At 40.4% G+C, this 16,374-nt stretch overlaps 1 protein-coding gene across 1 annotated transcript in view; it reads right to left on the reverse strand.

Annotated features, from left to right (window-relative positions):
- Positions 1-7,928: 7,928 nt before the first annotated feature.
- Positions 7,929-16,374, reverse strand: part of SEC22A (SEC22 homolog A, vesicle trafficking protein) — a 61,874-nt gene continuing 53,428 nt past the window's right edge. Inside the window, exon 7 of the mRNA XM_044252200.1 lies at positions 7,929-10,397. Within this exon, the coding sequence (XP_044108135.1) occupies positions 10,197-10,397 (201 nt within the window). The 3' untranslated portion in view covers positions 7,929-10,196. The remainder of the gene's footprint in view (positions 10,398-16,374) is intronic.

The following is a 16,374-nucleotide window of genomic DNA, read 5'->3' on the forward strand; positions in this document are numbered from 1 at the left end:
TGTGTGCTGGTCTGATTTGTGGCTTGGGCCATGGGCCTGGTTCCAGTCCGAAGAACAGTGCACTCAGCCCTTGGTGGGGCACTGGGGAGGGGGCCCCAGAGGGCAAAGACCTACCCTGAGTGGGGAACGGTTTGCTGCTACAGAGAGAATGTTGGCTAAGGGCCACAGTCCTCATGGCAATCAGGGAAGAGAACATTCGTGTTCTTGGCAAGTGGTAGTTCACTGGACTGCAGAGCAGGTCCCAGGGTGCTGGAGACTGAGGAATGAGGAAAGACACTAGGAGTGAAGGGGACAAGGGACCAAGGATGGTACCAGAAAAGATGCAGGGTTGAGCAGGGGATGTTTTAAAACCGGTGTGCCAACCTTGTTTCTATGCTAAGGGAAAGAAAGTTGCAAATACAAGAACACGGATCACAGAAAGGACCCAAGTAGCAGGGAGAGGAGGAGATAGATGCTGGCCGGAGGCATACTGACTTGGCCTGGACAGCTAGTAGCCACGGCTGCCATTTACTGGACAATGTGTGTGCCGAGCATGGGGACAAGCACCATACAAACTCCATTTGTTCCTCCTGACCACCTCACGTCACTGACTGACTGACAGAAGTTGAATTATTTGCCTAAACTCACACGACTGGCAATTAAGAAAGATGAGATTCAAAGCAGGCCTGTCTGCTAAGCTCATGCAGGTAACTTCAAGCGAGCCCAGCACGACTCTTCCCTCGAGAGGAAAGGGAAGGTGGTAGAAAGGCAGTGCCTGCCTGCCACGCCCATCAAATGCAGGGTTCTATTTGGGTTCAGGAAATAAGGGCGGGGGCTTGGTCAAGCAAAAATGAAGGAGCTGGTGAAAAAGACCTCACTGGGCTCATTGCAACAATGGCCACCCACGGCACAGATGTGGCTGTCCTGCTCATAGGCAGGCCCCCTGCTCCGAGGAATCGGGACAGCATTGGCAAGGATTCCACTGTCCATGTTGTGGGAAGCAACTGTATAGAACTCATGTTCGACTCGGGAGAGCTTTTCAGGCGAGGGTCCACCAATTAGAAAAGGAAACCAAATGAAAAGGCCAACCTGTAGGGGCTGATTAGACTAAGTTAGCAGGCCAGCTTCTGAAGAAGCCCCATCCTGCTGGGATGAGTGCAGGCAGGCAGGCAGGCCCAGCAAACCGCAGGCACACCCAGCACACATCAGGGCAGCCAGGGAAAGCAACTCAGAACTCCCAAGAGCCCTTCCGCTTCCATCTCCACTGAGCTCGTTCCAGAGAACACGTTTGTTTCTCCCTTATAGATTTCACTTTTTGGCAAAAGTATATCCATACCTGCAATGTTAATTAGCAAAACTTACTAGCAAAGACACCACTGATACATGTATCAGTGATAGGCTTTAACATCCACTGACCGCAAAGGCCGTTAAAACCAAGACTGGACCTCAGCCAACATGGTGATGATTTGATTGTAGAGCGGGGTGAGCAACGTTTGTGGGAAAACATGGTGAAGCTTGATGCACCAAGAAAGCTGGAGCTACATACTCACCGGGTAGTCATGTTAATTTAACACTTTCAAAAATACAAATGCATTCACAGAACTTTTCCAAAAGCAAGCATCCCAAGTGGCATGTAGTCAAATGATGCCCAGAGCTGTGGTTTTTATATAATAAAAATTATTTTCCATAATGTTGCAACCTCGCCACGAGTTGCTGATTAGCAGAAAGTGAGCCTCTAGAGCTTGGAAAAGATGCTGAGCCCATATCATTGCAGGCCAGGAAAGCATTTTTGGGCACGGCATGGCCAATACTCAGAAGTAGTGCTGAGCACATTCTTGCTGCCGCCTGAACACAAGTGCAGGGACACACACTGAAAACCCACAGCTTCTGAGCTTACCTAAGCCCAAATAATCGCTCACTGAAGACAATGAATGCTGTACACGCTGTCTCCCAAGGGAAGGGACAGTGTGGGCCATGTTGGCCATGAAAAGGCACCACTTAGCACAGGGATCAGGAGGAGAGTTGGAAGGGCCGGTGTTACCTGTGGGGATGGGGTCGGGGAGGGCACAACAGACCAGGGAATACCATGCCCTCCCATACCCTGCCTTTGGATGAACTTCATCCAAAGTGTATAAAGAGCTTTCCCATACATGTTCTCACTTGTGCTTGCCCCCAGGCCCAGGAGACAGTGGGAGAGAGGACTGGCGCATCTCCTGGGATGCTCTGATCCTCCAGGGCGAAAGCTATCGCTCTAGCCCACAGGCATTTCTGTCCACTGTGCCCATCTGGCTGGGCACCGATGACCTTACAGGGACAGAGGGCCTGCCACTTCTCAAGGTTGACAACAGATGAGCTGAGGCCCATTTACTGTAATACTATAGCTTTTCTTTGCCTTTCTGATTTTCAAAAAAGCCCTTCAGTAGGTGTCCCCCCCCCCACCCTGTCTTGGAACAAGAAATATGGTATTTGCTGTCCTCTTCTTGCCTCTTTCCTTCCCACCTGTAAGGGTCACTGCTTCTCATGACAGACACAAAACCAAAGTCAAGTCAAGCCATTGGAATGGCTGACCTCCAAAGCTCCTTTCTCCTCTGGCATTCTCAGATTCTAAATATTTGTGTGACCCTGTACAATCTTCAAGCGCCAGACCCCAAGTATGACACGGACATAGACACAATCAAATCAGGATTTTAAGATTTTAAAGCCGAAGACAGACAAATGAGATGAAAAGCATCACAAGGAGGGTCTGTGAGAAGATCACCTTCAAACCAAAGTTGCCAAAGCCTTTGCTTGGACCTCCTCCAGATACGCCAGCAGCAGCAGCAGCAGCAGCAACAGTAGCCGAGCACCTCGGCGGTGTGGCTGGAGTCCTTTCCTACCAAGGGCTCTGCTCCATGCACTGCAGAGGGTTAGGCGACCAGTCTCAGTTCACAGACCCAGCAGAAAGTCCAGCAGATGGGATGAAGGGGAAAGACAGTAAGGAGAAGGAAGAGGATTGTCTAGGGCTGAGGGTAAAGTAGGCACCCTGTTCCAACTGGCTTGCCAGCCCTAAACCTCACCCACCCGTCAGTTTCTAGCGAACGGAATGGAGCCACCCCATCATTGGCTGACTGCATCCGCATCCTCAAGGCCCACTCCCTATTGCTGGTCTGTTAGGCTGGGGAATTAAAGAGTTCTCACTGGAGTCCATGAGGGACCTCATCACTTTTTCTCCCCCTCAGCCAATTTCTAATTTAGACCTCCCTGAAATCTCTGGTTTGTCAGCATCTCTATTTTCCAAGTTTGCAAAATTTGCTTCTGTGCTTTGACTTTGTCAGTTAGCTAGAGTGGCACTTCTTGGCTCATGTGGGATTTTTGGGGGGGGGGGGGAGTTGCATTCTGCATCAGACTAATCTTTTAAAATCCATGTCACATTTTCACTTTTTAAGAGTGCCTTGAGCTTCACATCCCCCAGAATCTATATGTTATTTCTGTATTGTGGGTTGGAGGGTGCTGGCTTCATTCTGTCATCCTTTGCTTCCTTATCAGAGCAGAGACCACACACACATGCACACTCAGGAAGGCCCTTACATGGTGGGCACTAGGGCAGCCACCATTCAAGAGTACCCACTAGATCAGATCAAACAATGATGGTGTCACAGTGCTAGGGCCACGATGAACAAGTGAGGATCCCAGAGGCACCTTTCCCTTCGGACAGCACGCCAGCACCTGGGAGAATGTGGGGTCCTGGAGAGCACAGTCTGCCACTGCTGGACTGGGTGACACCAGACAACATAATCCTGCTCACTGACCTCAGATGGATTTTGTTACGCTCACAGAACCTGTACAGAAGCAAGCACAAGTCTCTACAAACCCTTCTCCTCTCTTTGAATGCACCCTCACGACCCTGCCCAGGAGTCTGCACCCAAGAGCTTGCCAGGGCAGATTTCAATAGGATCCTCACTTAGCGGGTGATCTCTGGAAAACTTTGTACAATGACTTACATTTAGAGGCATTTACAATGCAAGAGACTTATTACCTTGAAAGGAATAGTAACACCAAGACAGACCATAATGCCGTGGCCCATGCTGTCCTAGCACTCACTGTGCCAGGCTCTAAGTACTCTGTGTTTGTTGACTCATTAAATGCTCTTGAAAACACTTTGCCCTGGGTACTATTATTATCCTGACTTTACAGGTGAGGAAATGGAGGCAGAGACTTTACATGGCTTGCTGAGGTCACCATGCCAGAACAAGGGAGAGCCAGGGAGTCTGACTCCAAATTCATAATCACTATTCAAAATTGCAAATAGTTCTATTTTTCATTTAGTGTTTTCAAATACATCTGGGACCACTTAATGCAGACGTTCCATAATACTACTTTATATCAAAGAAGCAATTGATTCTGTCCTTCAATTAGAAAAAGTAAATGTTTGAGAGGTGCCTGGGTAGCTCAGTCAGTTAAGTGTCTGACTCTTGGTTTTGGCTGGGGTCATGGCCTTGGAGTCACGGGACTGAGCCCCATGTCGGGCTCTGCACTCAGTGGGGAGTCTGCTTGGGATTCTCTCTTGCCTTTCCCCCGTACCCAGCTCATGCACTAAATAAATGATTCATAAAATAAATGGATCTTTAAAAAAAATAAGAGAAAGCAAATGTTTGTAATAAATGAATCACTAGTGAAACTTTAACATTCTACATCAAGCATCATTAATTCATGAGTTAGTCTCACTACAAACAGCAGATTGTATAGCTTCTTGCCCTAAAATCTAAGGCTCACTTACATTTCACCATACCTCCTGCAGCCACATGTCTTGATGTACCATTCATTATAGGCACAGGAATTTTAGGAAATCATCTTCCTCAGTCTAGAATATCCACAGTGCAGGAGTTAGCACTGACCAATTTCTTATTTAAAAAGTAATGTAGACTACTTACATATACATTCCAATATATATTCCTTATACACTTCAACATGTTGTCTAACTTAATATTACATGATGATTAAGAACATGAGCTCTGGGTAAGTCTGATCTCAATTAAAATCTTGGTGCCACCACATGAGCTAGATTTTTTGACTGAGGTCAAGCCCCTTAACCCCTGTATCCCACTGCTGTGTTGTGGAATACAGGAGAAAAGGGCCAATGGAACTGTGGGTGAGGTGGGGCAGAAAATACTGTTTGTTTCCAAGGAAGTAGCAGGAACAATTTGTAAGACTAGGCTATTGATTTCAGGAACTCCTTGTGAACTAAGTCTGTTTTCTTCTCGAATTTCCTACGATCTCCAACTGTGCTAAGACTATTCATTATACACTGGCACTGCCAACGCAGAAGAAAACACATACACATGTGTCAACAGCAATCACTGTTCATGAGCAAGGTTGTTACCGGCCACATGACTTGCAATCACACAGTGCCTCCACACTGTGATTCCACCTGTGAAATAAAGTAATCTAGAAAGCTTGGCCACTCGGGGAAGAAGTTTCAATAGTGGCAGCCACAGGCATGGTTTCTCTTTGAAAAGCTCACTGCTCCCACAGGAAGCTACAATAACGGCAGCATTCAGCAGCAGTCCCAGAGCACTAATGAAGATGATCGGACATCTCTACCCTCATCAACAGAGCAACTTGAGTCACCTTCTTGGGCAACACAGCCTTTACACACACACTCATCCATCACGCTTGGAGCTGGAGGGCCTTCTTTCATTAACTTTTAGGGAGCATATTACTAAAGCCAACTAGAACTGAAAATCAGGTTTGATTTTATTGCAGCATTTCCTTAGAGATGATCAAGCAGAAAAACACAAAGAAGGCTTGCCCGTAGACAAAGACAACAGCCCTGAGGAGTCACCTGTAATTGGTGGTAAGGCTGAGTGTTCAATTTGATCCGAGTGCTGGCTGCTTTCGAAGTACAGCCGATCCTTGAACAACACAGGTCTGAGCTGTGCATGGCCACTTACATGGGACCTTTCTACAATTACAGAACTATAAATGCATTTTCTCTTAAGATTTTTTAAAATTTAAAAAAAAAAGATTTTCTTAAAATCTTCTCTTATCTTCATACAAAATATGTTAATTCACTATGTTATCAGTAAGGCTTCTAGTAAGCTGTAGGTATTACTAGTTAAGTAGTTATACATGGATTTTTGACTGCACAAGAAGGGGTTGGTGCCCCTAACCCCTGCACTTGATGTTTGAGGTCAACTGGAATTTATTCATTCTTTTACTACATACTTCAGATAGCTCTTTTAAACTGAACAAAAAGTTTCTTTTTTTTTTTTTTTTTTTTTTTTAAAGATTTTTTATTTTATTTATTTGAGAGAGAGAGACAGTGAGAGAGAGAATGAGCGAGGAGAAGGTCAGAGAGCGAAGCAGACTCCCCATGGAGCTGGGAGCCTGATGTGGGACTCGATCCCGGGACTCCAGGATCACGCCCTGAGCCGGAGGCAGTCGTCCAACCAACTGCGCCACCCAGGCGTCCCTGAACAAAAAGTTTCTTAAAATAAAAATCTCCCTCTCTCTCTCTCTCTCTCTCTCTCTCTCTCTCACACACACACACACACACACACACACGTTTCATTGTATCTCTTAGAAATCCAACAGCTCAGAGTGGGGTCCCCAGGTTACATAGTAAAACTTTTGGATTAAAGGCTAAGCAACTACCTTTTAAAGTTGGCAGTTAATCTCAGCAAGAAGCACTTCTATGACCTAGAAGTTAAGGCTCATACGACAAATCTGCTCTGTGGAGCCCTGACAAATCAAGTCTAATGAGATTCTAGACGTGGCTTAACAGGAATGGAGCCAGACATTTCTCCAGACTAGATTCCACTGTGAAAAAGACCACATTTAATACAAAATAAATGTGCTAATCCAGGGACAGCACATTCACTTGATATAAATCATAAAATTATAAAATTAGGTAAAGATTCTCCATGTCTCCATTTGTCTCAAAGGGATTTTCAAGCCAATTTTAGCTTAGGATAAGAATTTTTCCTAATGGGAACAAAATCCTCTATTAACCACACCAAACATTCTTAAATGCATTCTGAAAGCTGTTACAAGTTGAGGATTTAAGGCACAATCACGATATGCAAATATCTAAAATAGTTGAGGTTTCTGTTCATTTTAGGATTTCACAGGAGCCCTAAGTGCCAACATTTTTTATCAGAATCCCTCAGGAAGAAGTCCCTGGCTTCTGAGGAACTGGCGTACTCTGACTTACAGACAGAGCTAGAGTAGTGCAAAACATGTTTCCCTTCTTCTAAGCCATGACCTCCAGGAAGTTCAAGAGTCAAGTTTTATACCTGATAACAGCATCATGTTCCCTCTTCCTTCATTTTCACTGGTCTTGTTTTTCTCCCTTTCTGTTCATATTTTATTGCCATTGCTGTGTAAGTCTTATTTTGGTATCATGCTTCAAGTTCTTTTGGGAAGGAGGCCAGGTATAAATACATTACAAAAAAAAAAAAAAAAAAAAAAAAAAAACAACCCAACAAACAAACAAAAAACCCAAAACCCCAAGCAAAAAAAAGGAATTATTTTTAGGATATAAAAGAGAGCATCTATGCCTTCACGGCATACCTTAATAAAAAAGCAGTATTTCAGAATTACCCTAATAGATACCCAGGATTGACACACCACGCCTGAGCTCATTAAGTCCCCAATTCCCTGATTTCACCAAGAGCAGACCTATTTTCAGAGTACCACCTTAGTTATCATCATCAGTCCCCACTCTGGTGGGGAAGAGCCCCAAGGCTGAGGGATTAGAAGTTGTATGTGCTTAGCTCTGTGACCCTAGATAAGTCATTAACATTTGATTACCTTAGTTTCCTCCTTCATAGCAAGAAGGCAAGTAATTCTCCTACACTACAAAACTCATTATAATTAGGTAAACAGAGACTTGTTCTTTAAAGTACAGTATAAACGGAAGATATTACTATCATACACATTAGAAGTCTAATGAGCTTAAGAACTTTACATTCATGACAAAAATTTTTCATTCCAAATTCATAATAGTTTCTTTGGCAACATCAGAGACAGAGAAGTTATATAAACACTCAGCAATGCAGACACCAAATAATGAAAGAAAGCATTTCTATACATAAACATTATTTATGCCTATTTTCATTTTTTTACATTAAGATGTAAACATCCCATTATCCAAAAGAGCAATGAAAACAAAACAAAACAAAAACAAAAAACAAATTAAGCCTTTAAAGACAGCTGGTGAATTTTAAAATGTCTCTGCTGAATGCTCCAAACACCAAACACTATAATTCAATAATTCAATAAGAACCAAATTGAACCAAACTGGTAAGCGAGCCATAAAGTGTCAATATATATAGTAAAATCGCAGAATGCTCCATCCTCTTGGTTAGCTGGCTATTTACAAGAGAACTCTTCTTGTTTCAACCTTTAGTTCAGAAAAAGCTTTCTAAACTGAACTACTTCACTTTCCTGGCTCAGTAAAAAAGTACAAAATAACAAACATACATCAACTTGATTTTGCTGATTTAATATCATGTAGTATATCTTGGGGTAGCTCTAGAATATACATAATTTCTGTGCAGTTTTGCTAGAGGCAGAAAACTGAAATGGAATTTCCTGTTTTAAATAAATCCCTGATATTACAAGCTTATTGTCTTCCTTTTGCCTCATTCTCCTAAAAGGGGAGTGCAACAAAAACTTCTAGTTAAGCAAGGTTTTACAGTCGCAGATATACCTACATAATATGGGTTCAGGCAAACATGGTAGTTCAACAACTTTACCCCTCTGGACTATTCTGCTTAATAAATACACCCAGTAACATGAATTATATGTAACGGGTCCATTATTTTCTGGATATCAAATTTTAGTACCTTATATATATACTTTTATAATCTTTTCTTTAAAAAACAAAAGAAAATAATTAATGAAGGTACCTTCCAAAACCAGAGAGTTGGCAGATTTTGCTAGTGGAATCAAACTGTGCTTCCTATATTATTAATTCATAACTGCTTGAACGTTTATTATTATCAAAAAGCAAACAAATTCCCTAACATACTAGGTGCTGAACTCTTTGAGGCCACAAAATAGAAAGAGCTGATGGGAGAAGTCACCTTCTGATTCTTAGCACAGGTCACTGTTTCCAGAGAGCACGACCCACAACACTGGCAGCACACAAGGGGATTTTAGGCGGTATACAACACAGAAGTGAATAATGCAGAATCACAGTGAAAATGTCATTCCCTTTACAGTTTTACCCTTCTGATAATTCCACAGAGAGAGCCCCATTTTCATACTGGGTAAGATCTCTCTCACTGCAACAAAGAGCAGGCTTCAGAGATTCAGAGCCTTGGTGGTGGTGGGGGGCGGCATTAGTATCTACTTAGAATTTAATAACAGTTTTTGTTTTATTTTGTAGTTAACTCATGGTAAATTGATGCTGGTTTTTCTCTTGGGAGTAGAGATTAGTTTGTCTTTAAACTATTTTAAGATTTAAAAGATGAATACTAAAAATAATAGTATATGTTAATACTCAAGTGATTGAAGTCTGGGGAACGATAGCTATAATCTAACAAATTCCATGTTTAAGAAGTGATTTCAAAAGAAACTACAGACACGGTCTAGGAAGGAAACATATGTTACTATGTTCTCAATACTTGTGATGTTCTAGAGATAAGCTCATAAGAAGCCTTTTCCTATATCAAGTGCTTTCCAGAGTTAGGATTCAAGCAAAAAAAAAAAAAAAAGAACCAATTCCACACCATCCTGGACTTCATAAACTCAGGGTACTGTAAGTGTGCAAATAATGTGATATTTAGCAAGTTGTTTTAAACACAAACTCCACGGCATGTTTTTATTTGGGCTATACTCATGCCTCACAAAGGCGAACCCAGACTGTAGAGTTCCCGCTTGGTCCTCAGAGCATGTACCAGACACATTTTTTGATTGAACTCTTCAGAAGGAGTCAGGACCGCTGGCCAAGTCTCCAAATGGCTTCTGACTGTTCTTCCACGATCGTGGCCCTGGAGAGAGAAGCCTCCTCCTCCTCTGAACAATAATCCCACGACTAACATGAGGAGTTTGCCTAGCGGGTGCTGCACGCTCCCAGGCATGCCATGCGGACTTAAAACAAAAAGGACAGCTGGCGAGAAAGAAAGCAGAGCTCCTCGAGGGTGGTGAACAGCTTCTTCATCACAGTGGCAGTTAAGATACGCTCCCTCCTTTTCCCCCGGAGGCCAGGGCAGTATGTCTGAAGGATGGGGTCAGACATCGTAATCAGGAGCCTTGCTCTGGGCTTGCCTTAGCCAGATCTGCAGTGTAACAAACGCTCCCACAGTCACGTGAAAGAAAAGCTGCCACAGGTTGCGCAGTTCATAGAGATACATGTTGCACAGACAGATTAAACCAAAAGTCAAAAAAGATTTGACATTCCGCCAGCCGGTGTAGTAGACAAGTAAATAACACTGTTCAAAATATAAAATGAAAGATGATTAGGGTTACAAGAAAAGAAATAGATGCTTCTACTATAAAATTCTAACAGGCCACAGAGTAAAATGTAAGAGTGGAATAAGAGGATTTTTCACCTACAGATAAGATAACGTAACCTCTTTAAGACATTCAGCTATGAAAGCGCTGCAGCTTGAAAGGAAAACAGATTTTTCCTTTTATGCTTGTCACTGTCAAAAGATACATTTTGTATCATATTTTAAAACAGAGTCACAACTGGATGACTCCCTTGCAAAGAGGCTGAGCACATCACACATTCCTCAAGGTGCCAGGGAACTATGAAGCACTCAGGGCCTGAGGGGATTCCATCTCTCATTCTTAGCCCAGAAAAGTACAAAAGGCCTCAAACAAACCACAGCAAAATGGACTCTTACACAACCTGAATCTGCATATTAACGAAATCCACAAATATTTACTGCTCTCCCATTAAGTGCAAGGAACTAGTAAGGTAGAGCATCTGAGTGAACATTTGAGGTAGAATTCGTTCAACAGATGTTTATTGAGGGCCAGCTACAAGCTAAGCATTGTTCTTTAGCTTCAAGTAATGAAATAAAGCCCTTGCTCATATAGAACTTAAATTCTAATGGAGGAAGAAAGATTATATATACAAAAGATCTTATTATGTATATAAAATACCAAATAGTTATGTCTTAAAATAAAAGATGGAACAGGAGGACAGAGAATGTAATAACTGCTATTTTAGAAAACAGAATAAAGAAATTACCCCTCATAAGCCCCAAATCGTGGCAGTCACCTTTTCCTGCTTTTTCTCCACAAGATAAACACACTTTACAAATGTGCTTATTTTGCCTGTCATATATATTCTTCCAATAGGATCTAAGCTTCATGAGAGGAGAGATTTTTGATTTGTTATCCAGTGGGCACTTTATCCAGTGCCCAGAATAGTGCCTGGCACACAGTAAGTAAGTACTCAATAAAAATTTGTTGAATGAATTGTTTTCTAGACAATGCCTAAATTCACAATCTGTTAAATACAGAAATTATATGTGATTACAAAGTCTTAAGAAAGATGCAGAAATTGTGAAATTCTATCCAGGCATCAGGAGAGGAAGAACTTTAAGGTGTTTGCAACAATGCAGAAAGAATGTGAAAATGTTCTATTAAATCTTTTTATTTCTTTAAAAAAATTTTTTTTAAGATTTTATTTATTTATTTGACAGACAGAGATCACAAGTAGGCAGAAAGAGAGGAAGGGAGGCAGGCTCCGCATCCAGCAAAGAGCCCGACGTGGGGATCAATCCCAGGACCCTGGGATCATGACTGGAGCCAAAGGCAGAGGCTTTAACTCACTGAGCCACCCAGGTGCCTCAAATCTTTTTATTTCTTATACAAATTAGGACTTTGCTTACTTAAAAAGAAGACTACTATCCAAGCAAAATGAACTGTAAGTACTTATTTTATTTGAGTGGTTTTCACTGTGTAAAAAAAGTTGAAAAAGTAATTTTTCCTTTTGAAATAATTCTAGACCTAGAGAAGAGTTGTAAAAATAACAGTTCTTGTACATCATTCACCCTGCTCCCCCTAATGTTATCTTGTCGCATAACCACAGTATAATCATCAAACCACAAAATTAACATTGATACAATACTGTAGACTAATCTACAGACTTTATTGGAATTTTGCCAGTTGTCCCATTAAGGCCCTTCTTCTGGTCCTGAATCCAATCCCGGATTGCCTCTTGCATTTAGCTGTCATATCTCTTCAAATCTGTTATAGCTCCTCAAGTCTCTTTTTCATGACCTTGACAGTCTAAAGAGTATCAATCAGTTATTTTGTAGAATGTCCTTTAATTTTGGTCTGCCTGACATGGTCTCAAGACTGAAGTGAGGACACGCACTTTGGGCTAGAATACCACAGAGGTGAAGCGCAGTATGTCTTAAAATGGGTGGTGTTAACTTTGATCTCTTGGTAAGGTGGTGTCTGACAGGTTTCTCCACTGTGAAGTTACTATTTTTCCCTTTGTAGGTAGTAAGTTCTCTTGTGGGAGGAGAAATAAAGACATTCTCAGGTGAAAGACTAACAGAATTTGACACCTACAGAAGTACCCTAAAAGAATGGCTAAAGGAAAATACCTAAGCAGAAAGGAAATAAAAGAAGAAACCCTGGAACACTGAGAATGCAAAAAGAACAGTCAGCAAAATAACATAATAGGTTCTCCTTCTCCTCTTGAGATTTCTAAATTGATGACTGAAGTAAACATTTGTAATACTGTCTGATGTGGTTCTAAATACAGGTAGAGGAAATATTTAAGACAATTCTATTATAAACAGAGAGGGGCAAAGGGACATAAAAGCAAATACAATTTCTATGTTTCATTTGAACTAGTAAAATGACAACACCAAAAAATTGAAAAGTGTATAACGCAATACCTAGAGCATTTAAAAACCATATAAAGAGGGGAGAGGGATACATGGGGGGCTCAATCTGTTAAGCGTTCCACTCTTGCTTTTGGCTGTCATGATCTCAGGGTCATGAGATCAAGCCCACATCCTTGCTTGGGATTCTTTCTCCCTCTCCCTTTGCCCCTTCTGCATGCATGGGCTTTGCCCCAATCCTGCATGCATGGGCATTTTCTCTCTCTCAAAAAAACCAAAACCAAAACAAACAAACAAACAAACAAAAAAACTATGCTAGGAAATAAACTAAAAAACACTACAGATAAATCAAAATGGAGTTTTAGAAAATGTTCGAGTAACCCACAGAAAGATAGGAAAAAGAAAACATAAAAATGAAAACCAGCAAACAAAAAATAAGACGGCAAACTTAAGCCCTAATGTATCTACAGTAAATGTAATGGCCTAAACACAATAATTAAAAGACAGAGACTGGCAGAGTGGATTAAAAACAGCTTTTAAATCTACCAGAAACTCACTTCAAATGATATAAGCAAGGTGAAAGTAAAAAGATGGAGAATATATTATGCAAACATTAATCAGAGGAAAGCAGAAATGGCTATATTAATATCAGATAAATATAAAAATATTTCCAAAAAAAGAGAAATGGCTAGAGAGGGTTATCATTATATAAGATATTATATAATGATATATATATATATATTTTTTAAAGATTTTATTTATTTGAGAGAGAGAGAGACAGTGAGAGAGAGCACGAGCGAGGAGAAGGTCAGAGAGCGAAGCAGACTCCCCATGGAGCTGGGAGCCTGATGTGGGACTCGATCCGGGGACTCCGGGATCACGCCCTGAGCTGAAGGCAGTCGTCCAACCAACTGCGCCACCCAGGCGTCCCTATAATGATATATTATTATAAATGGATCAGTCCACCAAGAGGGCAATAATCCTAAATGTGAATGAACCAAACAACAGAGCTAAATGTGCAAAGCAAAAACTGATAAAACTGAAATAAGAAATATACCAAACCACAATTAGAGTTAAAAACTTCAATACTCTTCTTTCAACTGATAGAACTAGACAAAATCAACAAGGATACAGAAAAACTGAGACCCATCAACCATTGTGATCTAACTGACATTTATAGAGCACAAAATCAGCTACTGTAGAATATACATTCTGTTTAAGTGCTCATGGAATATATACCAAGACAGCCCATATTCTGAGCCACAGAATAAATTTCAACAAATTTAAAAGAACTGAAATCACAGAGTGTTTTCCAACCACAATGGAATCAAACTCGATATCAATAATGGAAAGAAAACTGGAAGATTTTCAGACTCTTGGAAGCAAAACACAATTCCAAATAATCCATAATCCATAGGTCAAAGAGGAAACCACAAGCATGAAAATTTTTAAATACACTGATATAAATGAAAATAAAAATGCAACATATCAGCCAATGGAAAGAGCCCAAATATCCACTGACTGATGACTGGATAAAGATGACATGGTGTGTTTGTGTGTGTGTGTGTGTGTGTAAACTATTATATAAACATATATATAATGGAATATTAATCATCCATAAAAAAGAACGAAATCTTACCATTTACAACAACATGGATGGAGCCAGAAAGTACTATGCTAAGCAAAATAAGTCAGTTAGAGAAAGACAAACACCATATGATCTCACTCATATGTAGAATTTAAGAAACAAGACAGAAGAAATGTGGAGGGGGGAAGAGAGGCAAATCAGGAAACAGACTCTTAATCACAGAGAACAAACTGAGGGCTGCTGGAAGGGAGGTGGGCAGATGGATGGGTGAAGTAGGTGACGGGTATTAAGGAGGACACTTGTGATGAGCACTGGGTGTTGTATTTAAGTGACGAATCACTAAATTCTACACCTGAAAATAATATTACACTATGTTAACTAACTGAAATTTAATAAAAACTTAAAAAATAAAAAAATAAAAATTTTAATAAAAAGTAAGGTGAAGGGACACCTGGGTGATAAGTGGCTGCATTTGGCTCAGGTCATGATCCCAGTGTCCTGGGATGGAGTCCCACATCGGGCTCCTTGCTCCGTGGGGAGCATGCTTCTCCCTCTGCCTCTGCCTGCCACTCTGCCTGCCTGTGCTCTCTCTCCCTCACTCTAACAAATAAATAAATAAAATATTTTTAAAAAGTAAGATGAAAAAATGCATCATATCAAAATCTATGGGACACAGATAATAAAATGCTCAAAGAGAGAAAGGTATATCGCTAAAAGTATATATATTACAAACGAGAAAATTCTCAATAATCAAAGCTCCCATCTCAAGAACCTAGAAAAAGAAGAGCCAAATTAACCCAAAGCAAGCATGAAAAAGGAAATAATAAGGAGAAATCAATAAAACTGAATATATGAAAAAAACCACAAAACAAAGAGCAGGTTCTTTGAAAAGACTGATGAAATTAACAAGTAAGTCTGACCAATATGAAGAATGAAATAGAGAATATCATTACAGATCATACAGACAGCAAAGAGATAGTAAGAGGATGCTACAATCAACTCTACACATGTAAAATTGGTAAGATGAAATAGATCACTCCCTTATAAAATACAAACTATCATAATCATAAGAAAGAGAATTTGAATAAATGTGTAACTCTTAAGAAAATGGAACTTAATACAGATTATACAGTCACGGTAATCAATACTACGTGGTACTGGCAGAGAGACCGACACATAGATCAATAAAACAGAATATAAAACTCAGACTCTCACAAATATGTCCAACTGATATTTGACAAAGATGTAAAAGTAATTCAGGGGAGAGAAAAAAGGCTTTTCAAAAAATGGAGCAATTGGCTATTCATCCATAAGCAAACAAAACACAACACAAAACCAAAAACACAAAAACAAACCCTCCAATCTAATCATCTAAGTCTCACATTTCATACAATCTTATACAAAATTTAATTAAAAATGGATCATGAACTTAAATGTAAAACATAAAACCAAAACTTCTAGAAGAAAACAAAGAATCTTCAGGGTCCAGGATTAGGCAAAGAGTATTAGACTTGAATCAATGGAATTACAATATTGGATGGTGACAGATGGTAGCTACATTGTGGTGAGCACAGCCTAGAGTATAAACTTGTGGAATCACTATGTTGTACACCCCAAACTAGTTAACACTATGTGTCAACTATACTTCAATTAAAAAAAAAGTTCTTAGACCTGATACCATAAATATTTTTCCAATCAGAAAGAGCTGATAAAATGAACTTTATCAAAATTAAAAACTTTTGTTCTGCAAAAGACCTGGTTAAGAGGATGAAAAGACAAACTACTGACTGGAATAAGACACTTGCAAATTACATTTCTGACACAGGACTGATGGCTAGAACTCTCAAATCTGACAGTAAAAAACGAATGATCCAAGTAGAAAACAGGCAAAGACATGAAAAGATATTTCACCCAAGAGGACACATCGATAACAAATAAGTACCTGAAACAATGTTCAACATCATTAGCCATTACAGAAATGCAAATTAAAATCAATATGAGGGATCACTA

This window comes from Neovison vison, chromosome 6 (genome assembly GCF_020171115.1).
Source record: "Neovison vison isolate M4711 chromosome 6, ASM_NN_V1, whole genome shotgun sequence".
Lineage (NCBI taxonomy): Eukaryota > Metazoa > Chordata > Mammalia > Carnivora > Mustelidae > Neogale > Neogale vison.